At 42.4% G+C, this 25,360-nt stretch overlaps 1 protein-coding gene across 23 annotated transcripts in view; it reads left to right on the top strand.

The window, feature by feature from the left end:
- Positions 1 to 25,360, top strand: part of PTK2 (protein tyrosine kinase 2) — a 1,447,287-nt gene that overhangs the window by 756,452 nt on the left and 665,475 nt on the right. For 17 of the 23 annotated variants that reach the window (XM_029592091.1, XM_029592099.1, XM_029592089.1 and 14 more), the window contains one exon: positions 8,776 to 8,793. The exons of the other annotated variants lie outside the window; for them this stretch is intronic. In XM_029592091.1, coding sequence (XP_029447951.1) covers positions 8,776 to 8,793 — 18 coding nt within the window. The remainder of the gene's footprint in view (positions 1 to 8,775; positions 8,794 to 25,360) is intronic. 23 annotated transcript variants of the gene reach the window in all.

The raw sequence follows: 25,360 nt of genomic DNA, 5'->3' as shown, positions 1-25,360 counted from the left end.
AGTTATCCTCTTTCCTTCCAATATTATTAGACCTTATTGCTCAGTACTGTGTGCACATTATTTATGGCAAACCAGGCTTCTGACCACCTCTGGTGTCTTCCACACTATATCACTGCTAACCAACTTTTCATCACCTATGTAGAACTCCCAATGCCAGAAACAATTGAAATATGTATATATGTAATATGTGCTCTCCATTCCAGATTTCATTACTTTAAGATTTTTTTAGTGGCTATACATAATGAAAAATTAAATAGAAATATTTCAGGCACTGAATAAGAGCACAGAAAAATAGCATTTTCAGAGTTAGAAAACCTTCCAGGACAAGATTAAACTGTATATTTCTCTAGATTCTATAAATCTGTGTCCATGTTGCCTGAGAAAGCTGAGAATGCCAGTGTGGGTATAACTTTGCTTCAGAGTAGGTTTATGGCCTATATGTGAAAATATCAAATTATAAACCTAAGGAGTATGTCATTTATTAAACAGAATATAAAGTAAATCCTAGCATAAAAAAGCAATTGATTGGAAAACATCTGTTATAAACTACATATGCGGTTTTTCCTATTGCTTACAAATAGGAACTAAAGAGAACAATATGAATTACACTAAGAGAAATAAAAAAAAATAGTAGGTCAAGAATTCAACATTGAATTTATGAAAAAATGAAACCAATTTAAAGGATGTACTCCCACATGCTGACATATACGGGAGTTGTGTTCGTTTGATATAATTTTGCATCTACCATAGAGACCTTTCACTCTGTGGATTAATTCACTTCTCTATGCAGTAACTTGTTTTACAACATACAGCAGCAGTTCAGTGTGCAAAAATCCTGGTATTGTACACAACAATGGGTTAGTGCATACTAACAAATTTTAATATGCTGCAGAAATCTTTACTGTATGCTGGTGCCTACCCTAACGTAAGAAAGCATATGCCCCCACCCAAAATGTTGTAAACTATCTGATTTTACTATGCTAACTCGTGAATTCATTCAATTCATTCTCACAGGACAAGCAGGATGGTAGTGCTCACATATGGGTGACATCACAGGATGGAGCCCAATCATGGAACACTTTTGTCAAAGTTTCTAGAACTTTGACTGGCACCTACTGGGCATGCCCAGGATGGCACTAACTCTGCAACCAGCAGGGGTTCCCCTTCATTCATCTTTTTTCCGCTCAGCAGTAGCCTTGTGGTTTAAGGAGCTCTGCAGAGATTCCTGACAGGAATTTTCCTCACCGAATTACTTCATAATTTAATACCCCACAGGGGTCCCCCTATTGAATTTTTACTTCCGTGGTGGTCCGGTAAGTTTTTTACCCGATTCCGGTTGATTCCCGTCTGGTTCGGCCCTCGCGGCCTACTGGCTGTCGACCGCACCACGGCTAAATTTTTTGAGAGGCCATGGCGTCTGGGTTCCGTCGATGCCCCGACTGCACTCGCACAATGTCCATTACCGACCCTCACAAGGTCTGTGTAATGTGCTTAGGGAGCGAGCATGATGTCCTTACTTGCACCAAATGTGCCCTTATGACACCAAAAGGTTGCAAGGCTAGAATGGAGAAGATGGAACTTCTCTTTCGGTCACAAATCCCGACACCATCCATAGCCTCGACGTCGTCTGAGCCGGCACAGTCTATGTCGCGCCAGCATTGTGTACCAACCGGTGTCCGACCAGCATAGACGACTCCATGGCCATCGACCCCCCTCTGTTCCTCCTCAGGAAAAAGACAGAGGAGATCATCGGAAAAAGCATAGACATCGACACCGAAGGTCTCAGACAATCGACGCAGGCAAGCCCTCGATGTTGCCACCGTCTGAGCCGCCGCCGAAGAAAGCCTGTCCCGAAAAAGCACCGTCCTATCTGGGTCCAGGTCACCGAGGCAACCTTCACCTGGACAGGTGATAGGAGCCGCGATTCCACCTCCAATGGTGGTCCCTCTGGCTACACCTCCGCCGCCTCCTCCGGCATCGGGGCTTCACGCTCCAGGTTTCCGAGAGGAGTTAGATCAGATGATTCAAGAGGCCATTGGCAGAGCGATGCAAGGCTTCAAGATTCCTCCGATGCCGGTGCCGATTCCTGAACCGGCTACCGATCCAATTCCTGTAGCGCTGGCACCGCTACTGACAAGGACGGAAGCGCTGCTTGCCGCTTTTCCTCCGATGGATCCGGGGGCACCGATTTGCCTGGTGCCCTCCTTCCCAATTCCTCTCTCATCGACAGAAGAAACACCGTTATTCCTTCTTCCATCAGGAGTCCTACCGATGCCTCAGCCATCGATGTCACCGATAGTGTCTTTGCTACCATCAATGCCCTCTGTGCCTCCAATAATGCCTTTGGTGCCTCAGCCAGGACCTTCAGGAATACCAACATTCTGTCCCTCTAAGGATCCTAGGGGTGCTGGTGATGATACCTATGATACATGGACTGATGACTCGTCCCAGGATACTGATGACTTACCATCACCACCCTCTCCTGCTGAAAGCAGGAAGCGTTCTCACCCAGAGGACTTGTCCTTCATTAATTTTGTGAAGGTAATGTCTGAATTGGCTCCATTCCAACTCCAGACAGAACAGGATGATAGATACCAGATGATGGAACTTCTGCAGTTTCTGGATGCTCCTAAAGAAATCACATCTATCCCTATCCATGATGTCCTCTTGGATCTTCTAAAGAGGAATTGGGAACATCCTGGTTCAGTGGCACCAGTTAACCGGAAAGCGGACATCGCATACCTAGTCCAGTCAACTCCAGATTTCCGAAAAACCCAATTGGATCACCATTCAATGGTTGTTGTTAGCCCAAAAGAAAGCCTGACGCTCCAAGTCTCACTCTTCTTTCCCTCCAGGGAAAGAGCAAAAGTTCCTGGATGCCACCATTCAGCGTGTCTTTCACGGGTCAATGCTTATATCCCGCATTGCCTCTTACCAACTCTATATGACCCAGTACAACAGGGTCCTCTTTAAGCAAATGCAAGACTTGCTGAGTCCCTACCTCAGCAGTTTCAAGAGCAATTACATGCCCTGGCTCAAAAAGGATTAGAAGCAGGCAAACATGAAATAAGATCAGTATATGACATTTTTTACACCGCTTCCAGGGTATCAGCAACAGCTATTTCTGCGAGGAGGTGGGCCTAGCTAAAGTCTTTGGTCCTACGACCTGAAGTCCAGGACAGACTATCCGACTTGCCTTGCACTGGTGACAGTCTTGTTGGTGAACAGATACAGCAAGCCGTGGCTCAGCTCAAAGATCACCATGAGACTCTTCGCCAACTCTCCTTGTTGCCTTCTGAATATCCTGCTAAGCAAACATTCAGAAAGGATCTCAAAAAGTCTTCTACCGCCAAAGGAAATCAAATCCTCCACCGTCCAAAGGTCACTCTACTAAACCTTACCATAAAGGCCAGTCCAGGCAACCTCACAGGCAAAAAACACAGACAAACCCCTCAGCCAGGTCTGGCATCTGGTTTTTGACTCTTACCTAGAGAGCAGCATTCAGCCTCCACTACCGCATGTACCGGTGGGAGGTCGATTGTGCCACTTCAGCAACATCTGGCACACAATCACCTCAGACCAGTGGCTTCTTGCCATAATAACCTTGAGTGGTCATCTCAACTTTCTTGCCATTCCGTCGGACTCCCCACCTCTGCTCACCACCTCTGCTCACCACTCCTGGATCAGGAAGTCTCCCTCCTCCTCCGATCCAGAGCAATCGAACCAGTGCCCTACTCCCAACAGGGCCTCAGCTTCTATTCTTGGTACTTTCTAATCCCAAAAAAGTTAGGTGGCGTTCACCCACTACTAGACGTTTGCGCCTTAAACAAGAACCTACAAAGAGAACAGTTCAAGATGGTAACCTTGGGTTCCTTCCTTCCCCTTCTGCAGAGGGAAGACTGGCTCTGCTCTCTAGACCTCCAGGACACTTACACATACATCGCAATAACTCCGTCTTATCACAAATTTCTGCGATTCCTGGTAGGCCCAAAGCACTATCAATACAGAGTGCTACCATTCGGCCTGGCATCTGCACCACGAGTCTTCACCAAGTGCCTCGTAGTAGTAGCAGCAGCATTCCTCAGGACTCAAGGTGTCCACGTCTACCCCTACCTCGATGATTGGTTGATCAGGGCTCCCACCCAGCAAGCTGCTTTGACGTCCCTACGTCTCACCTTGCATACCTTGATCTCACTAAGTTTCTCATCAATTATCCAAAGTCCAGCTTAGTCCCATCACAAATCCTGTCATTCATAGGAGCAGACCTGCACACCTTCAAAGGAAAAGCAATTCTTCCTCGAGAACGAGCTCTCACTCTCACTTCTCTCACCCATCAGCTGCAGTCTCAACAACGCTCAACTGCAAGTCATTTCCTAGTTTTGCTAGGTCACATGGCATCCTTGGTACATGTCACTTCAATGGCTCGTCTTGCCATGAGAGTCATGCAGTGGACTCTAAGGTCACAGTGGATTCAATCATCTCAACCACTGTCAGCTGTTGTCCACATCACCAACCTGCTTCGCCTGTCTCTGGCTTGGTGGACAATCAGTCCAATCTCCTCCAAGTGTGAAAAGGTTTGAAAGAAGTATTGGGGTTCACCACTAGCAGAATTAAAAGTTATTACCAGGGGATCCTGCTTGGATGAAAACCCTATACTTAAATCCTCCCTTCTACCCTTCTTGCCTTATAGACAAAAAGTTTATTATTTAAAGAAATGTTTTCGTTTTTACTCTAGAACTTTATTGACCAATAATTAATGCAGCACAGCATGCATTTAGAATAAAACCAGACAATTTGTAGTAAAAAATATTTTCTTTATTTCAGATAAAGAAAGATATCAATATTAAAATCTCTAAATGATTCTAAGAAACATTTCTATGTTCAAACCTTAATTTTATCAGACTATACCCTACAATCAATGTGAAAACCATTAATAGGGTGACAGAAAAAATTAAAATTAGATAAATATCGACTGACATTATCTTTTAATCAATTATTGCATTTCTAATACATATGCCAATCTAGAAACAATAGCAATTATCGGTTCTCAGATGCTTGAATATAAGATAATATATTTACCACATATCTGAAGCAGTCCCGCTCTTTGTCTCTTTCTCTCCACGTGTAAGGAAAAAACCAAAGTCCCAGTTTTTCTTTCTTTGTCTGCTTCCCATTTTATACCCTAAAATCTTCTGATCTAAAGCAGCTGTATTATTTCTGTCAATATGTCTATCTTTAGCCTTTGAAGAAATTAGTTTGAAAACCTTGATGAGTTTCAAACAATTTAATTAATATCAGGATATGGAAAATAAAAATATAGGAGTTTTTCCTACTTGATTAAAGCGTTGCCCATTTTCCAGTCTTTTATTCAATGCCAAGGTGTGCCAGGCAAAACATACTCTTTCAGTCTTTTTCTTTCTTCTAACAGTTCAGAGACAAGAGACCACACACTCCCCTCTATCCTAGGAAGCTTCATGTGCATTTTAAAGTTAAAGGGGGCCCCTTCCAACTAGACAGATAAAGATTCAGTTTTTTTCAAAGCTCTTCCTGTGAATCAAATGGTTGAAGCTGCCCAAGGTCATAAAATTCAAACCTTGAACGTTCCTTCCCACTATAGATAAGGAATTAGCTATAAACAGCTCTGTTTTTCAGGGTCTGTAAAGGGGGAAGTCTGGAATGTATCCAGCAGAGGCTTTGACTAAAGCTATAGTTTTTAAAGAAGAAAAGGCATATGGGTATTAATGCTTACATTTCTCTTATGGCCTATTGATTACTGACTACACTGAATATAGAAATTTATCAATAAAGCACAAAATAATAAAATATTTTCTGACACAAGGACTTCTTTTCCAGGCTCCAGATCCTCAAATAACCCTTACAACCGATGCCTCCAACCTTGGCTGGGGAGTATATGTTGCCAATCTGCAAACTCAAGTCACCTGGTCTCCAGAGGAAGCCAAACACCAAATCAATTTCCTGGAACTATGAGCAATCAGATATGCTCTCAGGGTGTTTCAGGATCGCCTTTCCAACCAGGATATCCTGCTTCAGACAGACAACCAGGTGGCCGTGTGGTACATCAGCTAACAAGGAGGAACTGGCTCCTACCTCCTGTATCAGGAAGCTGCACAGGTATGGGCGGAGGCCCTTTTCCATTCGATGTACCTCAAGGCCACCTACTTGCCAGGAATGGAAAATGTGTTGGCAGACAAGCTGAGTCGCACCTTTCAACCGCACGCGTGGTCCCTCAACCCCACAGTAGCGGACTCAATATTCCAATGTTGGGGTTACCCTCACATAGACCTCTTTGCGTCACCTCAAAACCACAAAGTTGTGAACTTTTGCTCTCTCACTCGCAGCCAACACTCACTACCAAGAGATGTGTTCTCCCTTTCATGGGCAACCGGTCTCCTATATGCATTCCCTCCACTTCCACTTCTCTCAAAGACTCTCATGAAGTTTCGTCAGGACAAGGGAAGCATGATCCTGATAGCCCCTCACTGGCCACGCCAAGTGTGGTTTCCGATTCTTCAGGTCCTCTCCATTCCAGGCATATTCCCCTCGGGATGGACCTGCTTCTGATCACTCAGAACTTCGGGTGCCTAAGCCACTCCAATCTTCAGGCCTTGTCCCTGACTGCCTGGATGTTGAAAGGTTAATTCTTCAGCCACTCAACCTTTCAGAGCCAGTTTCCTGTGTCTTGATTGCTTCACAAAAGCCTTCTACGAGAAAATCTTATTTTTACAAATGGAACAGGTTTAAGTCTTGGTGTTCTTCCCTGTCCCTTGATCCTTTTACTTGTTCCACCACGAAATTTCTAGACTATCTCTGGCACTTGTCAGAAACAGGTCTAAAAACTTCTTCCATCAGGATGCATGTCAGTGCGGTAGCCACATTCCATAAAGGTGTTGGGGATGTTACCATTTCAGTACAACCCCTTGTAACACGTTTTCTGAAGGGCTTGCTCCACCTTAAACCTCCACTGCACCCTCCGGCCCCTTTTTGGGACCTCAACCTGGTTTTGGATCGACTCATGAAACCACCATTCGAGCCTCTCCAATCCTGTGATCTTCGCTATCTCACAAGGAAAGTGATTTTTTTTCTTTAGGCAATCACATCTGCTCGCAGAGTTAGTGAGTTTCAGGCCCTAGTTACCTACCCGCCTTACACTAAACTTCTGCAAGACCAGGTAGTACTTCGCACTCACCCTAAGTTTTTGCCTAAGGTAGTATCGGAGTTTCACATTAATCAATCCATTATACTACCCACCTTCTTTCCCAGGCCCCATTCTAATCCAGGAGAACAGGCTCTGCATACCCTTGACTAAAAACGGGCTCTAGCATTCTATCTAGACCGTACAGCTACACACAGAAAATCCACCTAACTGTTTGTTTCTTTCCATCCCATCAGATTGGGAAAACCTGTGGGTAAGCAGACTCTCTCCTCCTGTTTAGCGGACTGCATATCTTTTTGCTATCAGCAAGCAGGCATTCCACTTCAAGATCGTGTTAAAGCACACTCTGTCAGGGCCATGGCAACTTCAGAAGCGCGCCTACGCTTGGTGCCGCTTCCTGATATTTCTAGGGCTGCTACCTGGAGTTTACTCCATACCTTTTCAGCCCATTATTGTTTAGACAAGGCTGGAAGACAAGATTCCATCTTCGGCCAGTCTGTCTTGCGCAACCTATTTGTAACTTGATGTACCAACACCCTTCCACCTACCCATTAGGGTTCAGGATGCCCTCTACCAAATTCCACCCCAGTCCTTGTGCCTATCGCACATTTTGGGTACATTTGGTGCATTTCTCGGACATCCTCAGCTTGGTACTCACCCATATGTGAGGACTACCATCCTGCTTGTCCTGTGAGAAAGCAGAAGTTGCTTACCTGTAACATGTGTTCTCACAGGACAGCAGGATGTTAGTGCTCACGAAACCCGCCTGCCACCCCGCAGTGTTGGGTTTGTTACGTTTTTCTTATTTTATTTTTTTGCACTTACTATAGCTTTTAAACAAGACTGAAGGGGGGACCCCTGCTGGTTGCAGGGTTAGTGCCATCCTGGGCATGCCCAGTAGGTGCCAGTCAAAGTTCTAGAAACTTTGACAAAAGTGTTCCGTGATTGGGCTCCATCCTGTGATGTCACCCATATATGACTACTAACATCCTGCTGTCCTGTAAGAACACCTGTAACAGGTAAGCAACTTCTGCTTTCTCTAGTTTGTCTGTTGATTCTGGGTGGCAGACAAATAGGACACAGTTTCCCCATCAGGTGTTCTTTTCTTTACTTTGTAAGCAAATACTTAAAGCACCACCTTACCACCACAGATATGATTGGTCCTTTTTACATGAACAATTTATGTAAAATTGTTTTAGTAAGGTGATGCTTTTCATTTTTTCATGTATCTGATGTTGGATTCTTGAACCACTTGTTTAATTTTAATTTCATATTGCTTGCAGCATCTTTTTAAAATACTGCAAAATGAAAAGTGTAGCACTTTTCATCAGTGGCAGGGTATGAGTTTAAAGAAAATTGTCCAGATGTGGATTGCTTTAACTACATTAATTCTGTGATGAGTCTTCCCTTCACTATACTGGAAGCATGGAACTATATGTGAAACTGCTTAAATTCCAGTTCATTTTGCTTTTCTATGGAATTACTGTAGCCTAACAAAACATACATTATATTCCTTCTACTATGTTAACCTTATATTTTAATTTTTTGTTTTCCCTTCTTTCTCTTTTTGCTCTCTTCTTGCATGCCACCTGGATCTGCAGATGAAATTAGTGGGGACGGTAATATATCTTTTGATCATTAAACATTTTCAAATCTGTTAGGATGTACTGTGTTTCAGATTACTTTCTGTTAATGCATATTCTTTTTCTCCCCAATTCTTTATCCATTTTAATCTTAACACAAATAGAGTAGTCTGGTATTCTGTGAATTCAAGAATCATGTTTCACCTCACGTGACAGGTTAAAAATGTTTGTAAGTAATTTAAAATGTCTGAATTGAAAAATATGCCCTACAGGCACCATAATTGTTATATGCAAGTATGATGCTACCATGGTATAATATTTAATAATATATTCATTTGCAAGGTTCTACTTACCATATTATAGACAGGAAAGAATTACTTTTGAAATGATACAGGATAGACCCAATGACTCAGAAGTAATGCTACACATTGCTATGCGAGAGATCAGGGTTTGGTTCCTAAGTCTGGCTTCTACTTCTCAGGTCAGTTGAGGATGCTGGACACCTTTCACAGCTTTAGGTAAAGGGAATCCCAATCAATGTGCAAAAATGACACCTAATGATTGGACTTGGGGTGCTTTCTTAATTGGCTCCTGTCTATGGCTTCTGGTCAAAGGATTATCACTACATTGATTGGGCTAGGAAGAAAGTTGAGATACAGGAAAAATAAAAGAAAAAGCCATAGATAGTTGTGAATGAAGACTCATGGCACACAACTCCAGTAGGATCTGGTTCTGATTGAAGTAGGAGCCCAAATAAGCAGATAGAAACTGCCAGGTGAAAAAAGAATGGTGCAGGATAGAGCATCTAGTATGTAACCACATTTCAAAGCTTCAGGTTATGATGAGAGGTGCAAACAATAAGCTTATTCTAATTCAAAAGAAACACATTTTCTAAGTAAGTAATCAAATTATAATAGCTATCATTAACTGAAAGACGAGAGGTTTTGAGCAGGACTAGAAGAGACCAGGTGTAGTCCCAACAACTGCACATCCGTCAGTCTAGCTTTGGAAGCGGGCAAAATTATGGAAACATTACTAAAGAAAAAGAGTAGTGCAATGATTTAAAGTAAGTAGATTATATTTTATTTATTTACACTTTTGTTATACTGCTATATGAACAGTCATTCTGAGCGGTGTACAATAAGCATGCACATAATATTAAAACATTTTACAGCTTTAATAGTCATACAACTTATTCAAAAGCATCATAAAATAAATAAGCCTTCAAACATGTTTACAAAAAGGAGCTCCTACATGCTAAGAGCCAACGCTGGTAACCCTTGTTGCTGAGAGCCACTAAAAGCAGAGCCAAGATTTTGGCCTGGATATGAGCATCAGGCAGTGGTGACTTTTTTGTGGCATATCTGATTAGGCCTGAAGGCACACTGGTTGGGAAACATTGCACTAGTACATCCTGGAAGAACTGCAAGTAACTCATGAGAGAAACTCCCAATGTGGTCTTTGAAGTAAGAACATCTTAAGCATACAGCAGGGGAGCTAGAAAACAGCATTGTATCATCTGAAACAAAGCATCACATTCATATGATGAAGTATTAGAAATGGAAATTGAAACTATGCTAAAAAAAACTTAATCCTGCACCCCATGCACTTGACACAATAACAACTGCCGACATAAAAAAGTAGCGAACACTGTATCACCAACACTAGCAAAGATCGTTAAGCTATCCCTAGAGGAAGGATCCATGCCTGACGCACTAAAAGGAGCTATCGTAAAACCTATTTTATAAAAGAAAAACAGTGACCCACTGAACCTAAGTAACTACAGACCAGTATCAAACCTACCCTTAATCGCAAAGTTAATAGAAAAAACTATACAAAGGCAACTAGCAGAACACCTAGACAACAATAACATCCTTTATCCATCACAACATGGCTTTTGAAAACACTATAGCACAGAGACACTTCTGCTTGCACTTACAGATAACATCATGAGGGGATTTGATAACTGTAAACATTACATTCTAGTGATGCTTGACCTGTCAGCATCTGACACTGTAAATCATGACATACTCTTAAATAGACTAGAAGAAATAGGCTTAAACAACAAAACTATCAAGTGGTTCAGATCATATCTCAATGACAATTATTTTCAGGTACAAATTAAAGACGCTATATCAAAAAAAATAAACCTGCAAACGGGAGTACCCCAAGGATCTGCCCTCTCCGCAACACTCTTCAACATATACTTACTACCACTATGCCACCTGCTAGCTGGTCTGGGAATCACACACTATATATACGCTGATGATATCCAATTAATTTTACCCATTGACGATACAATTGAGAAAACATTAAACTTAGCCAAGATGTATCTAGATATCATCAAACAGCTACTAAACCAAATGGAATTAGTAATTAATATAGAGAAGACAGAATTCTTACACTTAGAGAGAAAAAATACCGAAATCAAACATAGTCCAATCACACTAAAAAGCAATCAACAAATAAAACTTGCAGAAAAAGTAGGGAATCTAGGAGTAATTATTGACCCCGAACTAAGCTTAAAACAACACATATCTCTAAAAGTAAGAGAAGGATACGCTAAACTCATGGTCCTCAGGAGGCTTAAACCACTTCTGACAACGGCTGACTTTCGATCGGTACTACAAGCATTAATATTTGCGAGCACTGATTATTGTAATGCACTTCTACTAGGTCTTCCATACACCTCACTAAGACCATTGCAGGTTCTGCAAAACTCAGCTGCAAGAGTCTTAACTGGCAAAAGTAAAAGAGACCACATCACCGAAACACTGGCTGAACTACACTGGCTTCCCATCGAACAAAGAATACAATACAAAACACTGTGCACCATACATAAGCTAATACATAACGAACATGCAGACTGGTTAAATACAGCCCTACGTGTACATATCCCTAAGGTCAGCAAACAAAGCACTCTAACCATTCCATCAGTAAAAACTGCAAGACTAACACAGGTACGAGAGAGAGCACTATCACTGGCAGGACCCATACTATCGAACTCCATGCCCCTAGATTTAAGACTACAAAGAGACAGCAAAACCTTTAGAAAAGGTTTAAAAACCTGGCTCTTTAAACAAGCTTTTCAGAAAGAGAAGGGAGAATAGAAACCAGGGACAGGCAAAGCACGATCAATATAACATCCACACACACTGCCGTATTCACTAAGTGTGTAGTCTTTAAAGGACCAGTCACAATCTTAAAGTTAATTCTGTAATAAAAACCGAGATAGAAACATGGACATGATTAATTACATTTAACATTATTGATCACTAACTATGTTACCGAACCTTATGGCACCCTTGTAAATGTGCAAATCACAGTATCATAAATTTTATGTGCCTTGATGTAAACCGTTGTGACGGTATCCTCCAAACGACGGTATAGAAAAGATTTAAAATAAATAAATAAATTAAATATTGTAGTAAGGCGTTGCAGCGAATACCAGGTTTTGGAGCCTAAGGGCATCCGAATCTGTACTGGATCCTATGAGTTTGTTATTATAGGACTCCAGCCAGAGTTTACAAAGGAAGATTTCTTCAGACAAATTTGATTGTTTTTTGAGGAGATATGGAAGAGAAGCAGTGGATGTTTGTCTGGATTTCAGTAAGGCTTTTTACATTTGTATGTAGAAGATTGATAATCAGGGGAGTATAAAAGAGCTTTCTGCCAGATGGGATATGTAAGCAAGCTGCTAAGAAAGCCAAAAAATCAATAAACCCTACAAGTAAAATTGCTGTCTTCCTTATGCTTAGAGATAGCTATCATGGCCATTGTCAAATCAAGCAAAATAGATGCTGCTTTTGTGGTATCACATAGAATCAAAAAGTCCAAACAGGACCATCCATCAATGACTGCCTGCAAGGAAACAAATTGAAACCTTTCTTACAAAATCATAAAGGAGCTGTCATCCCTAAAAGTAACAATAACTAAGAATCATAATGCAACTAAAGATAATAAAACAAAGGTGGTTTTCCTTGCAGCACAATTGACTTTATTTCAGAAATGTGAATGAAATGGACGAAAGATCTATCTTATTGGAAAATACTGCAGTACTGCTACAGAACAGTCAAAATCATTGTTGAACTGAAAAATGGTACAGTACCTGCAACATAAACTTTTAAATGACTTAAGGAACTCAAAATATACTCGCTAGAGGAAAGAAGGAAAAGAGGAAAATATGATATACATTCAAATTCTTAGGTTTTAGTAAAGTGCAGGAAACACTTTTTTACAGCCATATTTCCCAACTCTTTCCAGCACAATACACACCTACATTAACACCAACCTCCACAGGGCAAGCAGTACAGACATGAAGAGGACTCATGGTCAAAAAGGCAGCTACAGAAGCAGTAAAAGCCCCACCAGTCTTTCTTCCAAATTTTAAAGCAAAGAAAGAGAGGTGGCAGAGACACACATGAACTCATCACAAAGGGCCAGTTTTCCCTATATATATAAATGCAGGGAAGGGAAAAGTCAGTGTGCGGTTTACTCTGTTAGCTGCTGCATGTGGCTGCCCAGGGCTCCTCCACTGCTGCTACTCTCAAAATTCAGAATGAGTCACATCCAGCATTCAAAGTGAATGCTCTCCCTGTCTCACTCAGCCTGTGATTGACAGAGACTGGAAGGACTCAAAGGAGAAAGATCAGGCGGAGGAAGATGAAGAGATGCTGCGTACACTGTGTGCCGAGTAAAACAGAGCCCAGCTATTCGTGCCATGTTAATTACTACACTCCAGGGCTTATGCTGTAGTTAAGACCTATGATTATACTTGCCCAGAATGTTACAGGCTTCAACTAATAAGCCACAAATATACTGAGGCTATTTATGAAGGTTGCTCAACGCTATTCCACCAGAGTTCCTCTTCGGCTGAATTTTTGTGTTATGTAGTTAAGACGTTGCATGCATGGTTACACATTTTCTCAGAAGGAAGCTCCCTATATGTTTGAGCCACTGCTGGTGCCTCTTGTGGCTGTGAGGTGCTAAGAGCTAGGGTTGTGCATTCGTTTGCGACGAAATAGGAAATAGAGACGATATTTCCTATTTCGGTGCGTTTCGGGAAGGTAACGAAACGATAAGAGAACCCATGAAATTTCATGCGGCTTTCTTATCGTATTTCGGGGGGAGGGAGAAAGGGCACAATAAAAAAAAAAAACAAACCCCAAACCCACCCCAACCCTTCAAATGTAATTAATTGCTACCCCCTCCCCCCAAGACTTACTGAAAGTCCCTTGTGGTCCAGCTGGATCCTGGGAGTGATCTCCCCCTCTCGGGCCATCGGCTGCCACTAATCAAAATGGTGCCGATGGCCCTTTGCCCTTACCATGTGACGGGCTACTGGTGCCATTTGTCGGCCCCTGTCACATGGTAGGAGCAATGGATAACCTGCGCCATTTTTTAAGATGGCGCCAGCCATGGCACAGTCTTGGGGGGTTGATCGGGCAAGTCTTGGGGGGTAGGGGGGTGCAATTAATTAAATTTGGTGGGTTTGGGTGCTTGTTTTTTTTACAACCCCATTGTAATCTGGGGTGGGTTTCAGCTTCATTTCGGGGGGGGGGGGGGGGGGGGGGAGATCTAGGTCTGAGTATCAGGCAGTGATGACTATTCCATGGCACATCTGATCAGGTCTTGAAGGCGCACTGGTTGGAAAACACTGCTTTATGAAGAGGGTGGTATATGCTGAAAATAATCTTCTAGGAGAAGTGGTAGAAACCAAAACACAAGCAGAATTTAAGCATACAGATACAGAGGACAATGATAAGAATAGAGTTGGAGAAAGGCTGGAAAAAATAGAATTGTGTGGATTTATTCATTTATTCAGAATGGTAGACAAAAGAGGGGAGATCATACTGTTTCTGCAGGCAGTTGAATTTAGTATGGTTAATAGCTGGGAGACATCCTTAGATAGAGTAGAATAAGCAGGGAGAGCCAAGCAGACTAAGTGGTCCAACTGGTGCTTGTCTGTGGATATGTATTTAATGTTACTGTGGGGCTTGTGTATTCAAATACATCTAAAATCAACTATGCTAAGTTTAATGCACTTTTTTGCCATTGAATACATTGGGCTTTAGGGGATCTTGTGTTCAGCTACCAAAGATGATGAAGTCCTAAGGAGGAAAATGACAAAAACTTTCTAGGATACGGAGTAATATCTTTCAACAGTCCTCCTCCTTCATGGCTGGCAGCTGAGATATATCCTCAATAGTGTGGATATAGTTAACAGGGCAGACTGGATGGACCAATTGATACTTTTCTGCCATATCTACTATGTTACAGTGTATTAACCTAGAGATATGTACAGCACATGCATGCTCAGAGTGCATGCATTTTGTATATCAATATTGTTTCCCTGCGCTAATTCGTCCAAAAGAAAGGACTAGTTAGCACAGGTGAACCCTTTCTGCCCTCCCCCCCCCCCTCCCAACATAAGAAAAGTTCCTCCCATGCCCTTTCATCTGCTTTGACCTCCCTCCCCCCAATCCCCTCATTCACTAAGACAATCCACTTGCTGGTCCCATTTGTTAAACCCTGAGTAGTTCCAGCTTATTCGAAAAGCATAAATAAAAAGAGAACCAGACCAAGAGATGTGACATTCCAGCAATTTGTCTAAATATGCCGTGTCTTGAAGCCAAAAAGGCTGGATTTTAGAGCAGCCAGTGAACATATAATAGAGGTCATCTGGAGCAATTTTACATTTTAGACAGGTCTAAATCTTACAGCTTCATCAAGATGCCTCCAGTCTTAGTAACATAAGATCGGTGAAGAATTTAAACTGAATTTCCTTCATGCAAACCCCTAAATAATTGTGGTAGATCAGCTTAAATGCACAAGATAGTAGTTGCGGCGATATTTCAATGCCCAGGTCAGCACTCTACTTTGCAGCTAGGCGTGGTAAGTGTGGGGCAGGCAGATCAAATAGAAGCTGCCTCCCCAAAACTGGGATTTTGTTAAATCTAGGCAATGTGTCCAAAAAGCTGTCTTCAGTATCAGTGAGAGAAACCAATGAGATATTTTTACAAATAGCCAAGCAATAATGGTGGGCCTGTAAATAGGCAAAAAAATTATTTCTCAGGATATCCCACTCATCCTGCAGCTCCTCAAATGAGTACAGACAAGAAGCTTCATGGTCATCCAGGTGAGCTAAACTATGTAGCCCCTAGGCTGCCCATTCCTGAAAATCGAAGTACCTAAACCAGGCAAAAAAATCTAGGTTACCGACAAGTTGCAAAAAAGGAGAGACCGCATTTCGGCCTATCGATCTCCTCCACCACTTTCAGGCTTTTATGTAAGGCAGTGAGCCAAAACCCAGATATCTTCAAAGAATGCAATCTGCTGGAGCTGAGATGAATCAAGTTGACCAGAACATACAGTGTGGTCCAGTCAGCCATTAGGCCATCCAAGTCAAATTTTGGTCTATGTGATACCCACTCTTGTATGTAGCAGAACAAACAGGCTACATTATATACACGTAGGTAGGGGAGAGTAGCTCCACCCCGATCATGGGTCAGTATGAGTATATCGTAGCTGACACGTGCAGGACGGTTGCGCCATATGAATGACCCCACCATAGTCCGAAAAGCACATATAGTCGAGGCTTTGAGCCATAACAGCATTTGCAGTGGATATAAAAGTTTTGGTAAGATGACTTTCTTAATCAAAGCACAGCAACCCAAGACAGAAAGAGGGAGGGCCTTCCACTTCTGTAATAGTGCTTTTATGTTACGAAGGGTGAAATTTATATTTAATTCATAGAGATCCTCAATGAATCAAGCAATGTAGATGCCTAGGTATTTGAAGGAGAACCCAGCCCAGGCCACCGGGAAAGGGCAAGCCCAGTTTTGATGCAGGGAGAGAGACAATGGGAAGGCTAAAGACTTCGTGAAATTAATGAGAAACCCAGAAAAAAACCCGAAATGAGAAATGATATCGATACCGGCCTCTAGGAATTCACAAGGATTGCCAAAGTATAGCGACATGTCATCCACAGAAAGACTGTTTGACCTGCGACTTATGAAGCCTAATGCCAGATAAGAAGGGAGAGACCGCAGTTTAATTGCAAGCAGTTCAAGAGCGAGGTCAAATAACAGAGGGGATAGTGGGCAGCCCTGTCTCGTGCCCCTGCCCAAAACAAAACTCTCCGAGAGGGAGCCATTAACCAAGATCTGCACTTGGGGGTGCGTATATAGCAGTTTGACCCAAGACAGAAAGGAGGTCCCGAACTTAAACCCCTCTGAAATGTGGAAAATATATTCCATTCCACTCTTGTCAAATGCCTTCTCAGTATCAAGGCTTACTAGAAGACCTTCTCGAGCAGTAGCATTTGTAAAAAGTGTTGCAAGCAAGGTTTTTAAAAGGTTGGTATTGGAGAGCCACCCCTTCATAAAACTGGTTTGATCCGCAGCTACCATCCCCTGGATGATAGTATTTGACCCGCTGTGCTGCTAAAAATTTAATATCTTGGTTAAGAAGAGAAATAGGTCAATAGGATGAGACAAGAGTGATATCCTTTCCTGGTTTGGGGAACAAAATTATTGTAGCTAGATGTTGGCCCTTCTCAAATTTGCCCTGATCCCATGCAGTGAAACATGTCCTTTTGGGGAGTAAGAGTTAGGTCACCCAGTAATTTGAAAAATTCTGACCCGAGGCCATTCGACCCAGGTGTTTTTAAGAGTTTCAGTTCGCAGATAGCCTGCAGATTTCAGCCTCCTGAACAGGGAACTCAAGCAATGCCCGCGCTTGGTCATTGAGCTCCGGCAGATGCAACCCCTGAAAAAAGGATTGGTAATCCCAATCGCTTCTAGGCCCAGCAGTGTACGATTTGTAGTATCTGACAAAGGCATCCGATATAGAGGAAGTAGTAATGCGATTCAGTGACTGATCTTGAATGCAAGTAATTAACCCTTGGAATGACGAGCAGAGTTCACCAGTTGAGCTAGTAACTTGCCAGATTTACTACCCCATTGGTATAGTTTATATTTGAGAGAGAATATGTTCTGACGGGCCTTTCTATCGAGAAGAGAGTTAAGCTCTCTCCGGACCTTAAAGTTGGACCTTAGTAACCTGTCCGAGATATCTCACATGGGCCCAACGCAATATCCTAATTTTTTTCGTCAGCGCTAGTATAGCAGAATTCCTGTCCCGCTTAATGCGAGTATGATAGGCTAGGATATGGCCCTGCATGACCACCTTGGGGCATTCCAGAAGAGAATGAGATCAATTTCAGGAGTCGAGTTAAAGTCTACATATTCTTTCCATTTGTCTTGCAAATATGCCACAAAACGCTTATCCTGGTAAAGATACGGGGGCATGGACCATCTGATTTGGCCCGAAGATGGTGGAGTTAACTCAAGTATGATTCGAACTATGGCATTATCTGAGAAAGGGACAACCTGAATCTCACTAGCTAATAGCTTGTTAAAGAGAGTTTCAGAGATTAGAATGCAATCCAAATGGGAGTACACATTTGGACATGAAAATAGAAAGTAAACTCTTGGTCCTCTAAGTGCAGTGTGCGCTGCGAATCAATTAGACACAGTTTGTGGGATAAGAAACCCACCCCCAAGTCAGCTTGTTTTTTTAGGGGGAGTTTTATCCGGTCTTCAGTCCACCAGAGAATTATCCACCACATTGAAATCACCTCCCAAAACCATAGAAACATAGAAACATAGAAACATAGAAATGACGGCAGAAGAAGACCGAATGGCCCATCCAGTCTGCCCAGCAAGCCTCACACATTTTTTCTCTCATTCTTATCTGTTACTCTTAGCTCCTTGTTCTATTCCCCTTCCACCCCCACCATTAATGTAGAGAGCAGTGATGGAGCTGCATGCAAGTGAAATATCTAGCTTGATTAGTTAGGGGTAGTAGGGGCAGTAACTGCCGCGATAAGCAAGCTACACCCATGCTTATTTGTTTTACCTAGACTATGTTGTACAGCTCTTGTTGGTTTTTTTTTTTTTTTTTACTTCTCCCCTGCTGTAGAAGCAGAGAGCCATGCTGGATATGCATTGAAAGTGAAGTATCAGGCACATTTGGTTTGGGGTAGTAACCGCCGTAACAAGCCAGCTACTCCTCGCTTTGTGATTGCGAATCCTTTTTTTCTTCACCCCTGTTGTTGAAGCTATGCAGGATATGCGTGAAGCATCAGTTTTTTTGTTTTTGTTTTATTTTTCCCCCTGCCGTTGTTTGTTTTTTGTTTGTTTGTTAATTTTTTTTCCCCTGCCGTTGAAGCAGAGAGCTATGCTGGAAATGCGTGATGTATCAGTCTTTCTCCCATGCCGATGCAGCAGAGAACCATGCTGGATATGCATGGAAAGTGAAGTATCAGGCACATTTGGTTTGGGGTAGTAACCGCCGTAACAAGCCAGCTACTCCCCGCGTTTTGAGTGCGAACCCTTTTTCTTCTCCCTTGCTGTTGTAGCAGAGAGCTCTGCTGGATGTGTGAAGTATCAGTTATTCTTCTCCCCTGTCATTGAAGCAGAGAGCTATGCTGTATATGCATTGAAAGTGAAGTATCAGGCATATTTGGTTTGGGGTAGTAACCGCCGTAACAAGCCAGCTACTCCCCTCTTTGTGAGTGCAAATCCTTTTTTCCATTACCTCTTGCTGTTGAAGCTTAGAGCGATGTAGGAGTCACAGTAAGCATGTGTATGTTTATTTAATAAGGGTATTGTGTCAATAGCCATCATTCTGGCGAGTCACCCACTCTTCATTGGCGGCCTCTTGACTTTATGGATCCGCAGTGTTTATCCCACGCCCCTTTGAAGTCTTTCACAGTTCTGGTCTTCACCACTTCCTCCGGAAGGGCATTCCAGGCATCCACCACCCTCTCCGTGAAGAAATACTTCCTGACATTGGTTCTGAATCTTCCTCCCTGGAGCCTCAAATCATGACCCCTGGTTCTGCTGATTATTTTCCTACGGAAGAGGTTTGTCGTTGTTTTTGGATCATTAAAACCTTTCAAGTATCTGAAAGTCTGTATCATATCACCTCTGCTCCTCCTCTCCTCCAGGGTGTACATATTTAGATTCTTCAATCTCTCCTCGTACGTCATCCTATGAAGATCCTCCACCTTCCTGGTCGCCCTTCTCTGTACCGCTTCCATCTTGTCTTTGTCTTTTTGTAGATACGGTCTCCAGAACTGAACACAGTACTCCAGGTGAGGCCTCACCAAGGACCTGTACAAGGGAATAATCACTTCCCTTTTCTTACTTGATATTCCTCTCTCTATGCAGCCCAGCATTCTTCTGGCTTTTGCTATCGCCTTGTCGCATTGTTTTGCTGTCTTCACATCATTAGACACTATCACCCCAAGGTCCCTCTCTTGCTCCGTGCACATCAGCCTTTCCCCCCCCATCGAGTACAGTTCATTCGGATTTCCACTCCCCATATGCATGACTTTGCACTTCTTGGCATTGAATCTCAGCTGCCATATCTTCGACCACTCTTCCAGTTTCCTTAGATCCCGTCTCATTCTCTCCACTCCTTCCGGCGTGTCCACTCTGTTGCAGATCTTAGTGTCATCCGCAAAAAGACAAACCTTACCTTCTATCCCGTCCGCAATGTCGGTCACAAAGATATTGAACAGGACCGGTCCCAACACCGATCCTTGCGGCACACCACTTAAAACCGCTCTCTCTTCAGAGAAGGCTCCATTTACCATCACACATTGTTTTCTGTCCTTCAACCAATTTGCAATCCAGGTCACCACCTCGGCACTCACTCCCAAGCTTCTCGTTTTATTCACCAGTCTCGTTTTATTCACCAGTCTCGTTTTATTCACCAGTCTCGTTTTATTCACCACTCCCAAGCTTCACCAGCTTCACCAGCTTCACCAGTCTCTTCACCACTCCCAAGCTTCACCAGTCTCGTTTTATTCACCACTCCCAAGCTTCTCGTTTTATTCACCAGTCTCGTTTTATTCACCAGTCTCCATCCCATATCGTAAGTTTACTATGAATATTAGAGAAAAAACTATGAGAGTATACATTAGGGGCATAAAGATTAACCAAAAACAACTAAAGCCCTTGCAATATCCGCACTACAATAACAAATCGACCATTAGGATCAGAATAACGTTTTTCTTTCTGAAATGTTAGTGACTTATGAATCAATATTGCCACTCCCATTTGTCAAGATGAAAAAGATGAGTGAAAACGTGCCCGACCCAATCACGTTGGAATTTCTTGTGCTCATGCTCATCCAAGTCGGTCTCCTGAAGAAATGCCATGTGAGTTCCACATTTTCGTAAGTCGGTCAATATAATTTTCCTTTTGATCGGTGAGTGGAGACCCACAACATTAAGAAATATTATGAGATTAGACATAAAACTAAGCAATGGCATAAATCCAAAGCAGTAGAATGAAAATCATGAAGAGAAAAATCCCCCAGCCAAAATCCTCTCCCCCTCCCCCGACCCAGCAAAAGCATACAAAAAAAGTGTTGCTGTTCCTAAATAGGCCCATACATCCACACATAGACATACCCCACCCTGTCAAAACCCCAATGTATTTGAAACCCTCTACTCACACCCCTACCCAAAGGGAGACACCCTCCGATTTCACCAGCAAAGGAACGGACACTTTCTCCTTCTCTAGTAGAGGGCGCCCATACTCAGCAGAGGTCTCCTGGACCCAGCAGGGGCCCCCTGTCACCGAAAACTAAAACTGCACTGGCCACACTTGAGGGCTAAGAAAGAAAAAGAGAAGGAAAAAAAGGCACAAAATGAAGTAAGAAAATCCTAAGATCCTGGATGGTGGGAACAGATAAAAGGGGCTGCATAGCGATTAGCAACCATGGAGAGAAGGAGACATAACGAGAATCTTGTAACAGTCCGAGCAGGTCAAGTCAAGAAGCTAAAGATGGAATACTCAAAAGGTCTTCATGGTTACTTGTGGTCAAGGGACTTGTTGGGCAGAAATGGAGCAAAGCATTGAGCTAGAATTAAAATGTGTGAGTTCCACACAGCCCAGTAGCAGTCAAAGGACAGCAAATGTGTTCAAAAGTTCTCAGCAACACAACTGAGATAAAGAAAGTAATGTGCAAGATGCTTAGATCCATTAACCAGAGCCAATGCTGACCTGGGAGTGGCGAATCTGGTTAAGAAATTGCCATGCCACAGCAAAGGTGAAAAGATTCAATGAGCAAAACAGGCAGGTTTGGTTAGCCATCACGCTCCTGGAGCTTGTCCTTAGCTTCCTAGGCCGAAGAAAGCAATCTGGGTACTCTGAGATGGAAAACCTTTAAGCGGGCTGGAAATTGTAGGGGGAATTTGATTCTGCATTGAAAAGGTTGGGTGCAATAAGGTGAAAATTCTCTCTGTGCAGCCTGTACCTTGCTGGAAAAATCAGGAAAGAGTAAAAGTTTGAAACCCTGAATTGCTAGTTATTTTTTAGCACGATATGCCTGCAAAATTCTGGCTTTATCAGTGTAATTCTATTACTATTACCTGTCGAGGCCGCTGTGAATTTGAGCCCCCGGGCCCAATACGGTGTGCCCACTCAGTTATAGGACTAGAGTGCAGATCAAGCTGTAACTGCTGAGGGATCATTTTCTCACATAGACGGGTCACCTCTTCACCAAAAATAGCCTCAGGGGACCCCAATAATGTGCAGGTTGTACCTTCTCTGTGGTTCTCGATCATCTAATTTCTCCTCAAGAGACTGGCAGCAAATCAAGGCTTGTCAGTCTCACCTTGTGGTCCTCTAGTTTTGACTGCGCTGCCTTCCAGGGCCCTTGCATAGTGTTCCATTTGGTCCCGTATGCCATCCAAGGAGGATTGAAGTTTTATTTATTTTTATTTATTTAAGGTTTTTATATACCGGCAATCATGAGCACATATCTTGCTGGTTTACATGAAACGGGAGTGCATTAAATACATCAACTAGAACTGTGGTGATCGAAGGAGCAGTTACAAATAACAAGGGTAGCAGAACTTGGATAAGAAGGAAGAGATAGGAAAGAATAAACGGTTGAACGGTATACAAATAAATTAAATGCTATGTAAAAATGGCATGATTAATGGCTGAATATTTGAAGTCCTTGGTTTGTATCTATGACGTGATATTAGATTGTGTCTGGGAAAGCTTGCTTGAATAACCAAGTCTTAAGTCCTTTCCTGAAAGTTAAGAGGCAAGGTTCCAGTCTGAGATCTGTGGGAATGGAATTCCACAGAGAAGGGCCAGCAGTGGAGGTGGCACGATCTCTTAGAGTGATGTGTTTGGTCATTTTCGCAGGGGGAACTTTGAGGGCGCCTCGGTAGACATTTCTGGTAGGTCTTGTCGAGTTGTATACTTGGAGGGGGATTTGTAGATCGAGGGAGATGCGTTGATGAATAGTTTTGAAGATGACACAAATGGCTTTGTACATGATACGGAAGTGGACGGGTAGCCAATGTAACTGGCTGTAATTGCTGTTACAGCTGTAACAGCAATTACAGCCAGTAATTGTAATGGCTGTAATTGTAATGGCTGTAATTGTAATTGTAATGTAATTGTAATGGCTGTAATTGCAATTACAGCAATGTAAGTTGCTGTAATTGCTCAGGAAGAGCAGCAGAGACAGCACTGGTAAGCTCTCTGATCTCCAGGTCAGAAAGGCCCTCTGCAAATGGGCGATCTGCTGCCATCTTATCCTCTCCCCCACCGAGCTTCTCCAGTCTGGATCGTTTAATGTGGCTTGACATGGCTTCCTCGAGGAATCAGGAAAATAAAAAGGAAAGAAAAAAAATATACTGGCACCAGTTTCAAACCAGGTGCGTATTTTATTAACGAGCAAAAAGAGGGCTGAATGGGAGGATCCCGCCAGGTTCTAGGGATCACGAGATAGCGTGTGTTCAGGCAACGGCCATGGACATGCCCACCCCAGTGCGTTCTTAACATTCTCTTGTCTAGGGACCCTCTGTGTTTATCCTATTACCATTTTTTTTTAATTTAATTTTTATTAGGTTTTTCAAATGTATACAGGGTTAAGATATGGAAACACAAAATACTAGAAATCAAGTTTCCAAAGAAATACATCATTAAATTATCTTTACCATTCATAATGCAAAGTAAATAGAGACATACATTACATTATACTGGAGTAGTTCATTAGGAAATAATAAAACTAAGAACATGGCTGTCTACTCTTCATCTTATTTCCAAATATATCCCAACTTCTATGAGGGCCTTTAAGAGTGAGAATCCAGGTAACCCCTTAATTGTTACGGTTGATTAAAAAGGTATCGAATTTTGGTATATGATTAAACAGTGGCAAAGGTATCTTAATATAAACCTTGCTTCTCTCTCCAGAACTTCTGATCTCATAGCAATACATTTTTTTTGACGTAATTCTGTCGAGCGGGCTATATCTGGAAAAATTCTAATACTTTGTCCATAGAACATTTGATTTTGGTTTCTAAAATACAACCTCAAAATAGAATCTCTTTCCATCAGAAAAACAAATTGAACAATCAGAGTAGCTCTAGATGTAATGTTCATTTCAAAAGATTTTTCAAGTATATCAGTTAAGTTTAAATCAGGGTTTATTTCAGGTTCTTTCTTCGAGCTATGTACTGTTTCTCCACTTTGATTTTGAGGAAGATAATATATCCTAGATATAGCTGGGATGGAAGAATCTGAATATTTCAGAACATTCTTAACATAACTTCGAAACAAATCATTTGGGGATATTAAATTTATCTTTGGAAAATGAAGCAGCCTAAGGTTCTGATTTCTAACCTGATTTTCAAGACTTCCTATTCTATCTGCACACATTTTTTCTGATCTTATCAGGTTAGATTGGACCTCCTCATTATGTTCTAACTTCTCTTCTACTGTCTTAAGATTTATTTCCAATTTCTCCACCTTTTGTCCCACAACATGATTTAATTGCAAAACATCCTGTATTTTATTGGACAAAACATTAATTGACCTTTGCATCTGAATGATCATTTTCCCAATTTCTTCTAATGAAAATTTCTTTGAAGTTATTATCTGTATTACATCCTCTCCCACCCCCATAGTAGCCTCCACATCTCGTACAGAATTACCCTCTTTCTCTGGTTCCTTGGAACCCATTGACATAGGGTTCACCGGAGATACAGATAAACTATCTGGACTCCTCTGGGAACCAGAATTGGGCAATATTAAAGATTGTTCCATTACCAAATCAACATTTCTGCCAGGTGGTGGCTCAGGTCTCTCTGGGGCCCCGGGGCTTAATGATGTTTCAAGTGGCCTGGGGCTCAGTTCTTGCTCCAAACTGATACCCCCAGCGGCCATCCCTGAAGTAGTTGATGAAGATCTTCTAAAACTTTCCTCTGTCCGCGATTGATGTAGTCCTGAAATTGGTGTTGAGGCAAGGTCCTTAACCCGGGCCTTCCTTTTTGTATGTGGCATTATAGAAAACCACTATCGGCAAGAGGAAAGATTCAGTAGCCGACAGACAAATTCGTTACTTAAATGTATGTCTCTAAGGCCGCTGCAAATTGGAAAATAATAAAAAAGCACATGAGTCAAATTACCTCGAGTTTCTTCTCCGGTCTTTTCCGGACTAAGCCGGACAAAGCCGCGTGCCCCTTTGGCGTCGTGCCGCAAACGCAGCTCTTTTAGGCAAAGCC

The sequence above is a fragment of the Rhinatrema bivittatum genome, chromosome 2 (assembly GCF_901001135.1).
Source record: "Rhinatrema bivittatum chromosome 2, aRhiBiv1.1, whole genome shotgun sequence".
NCBI lineage: Eukaryota > Metazoa > Chordata > Amphibia > Gymnophiona > Rhinatrematidae > Rhinatrema > Rhinatrema bivittatum.
Note: the sequence above shows the minus strand (reverse complement) of the source record. Positions and strands in the feature narration are given on the sequence as shown.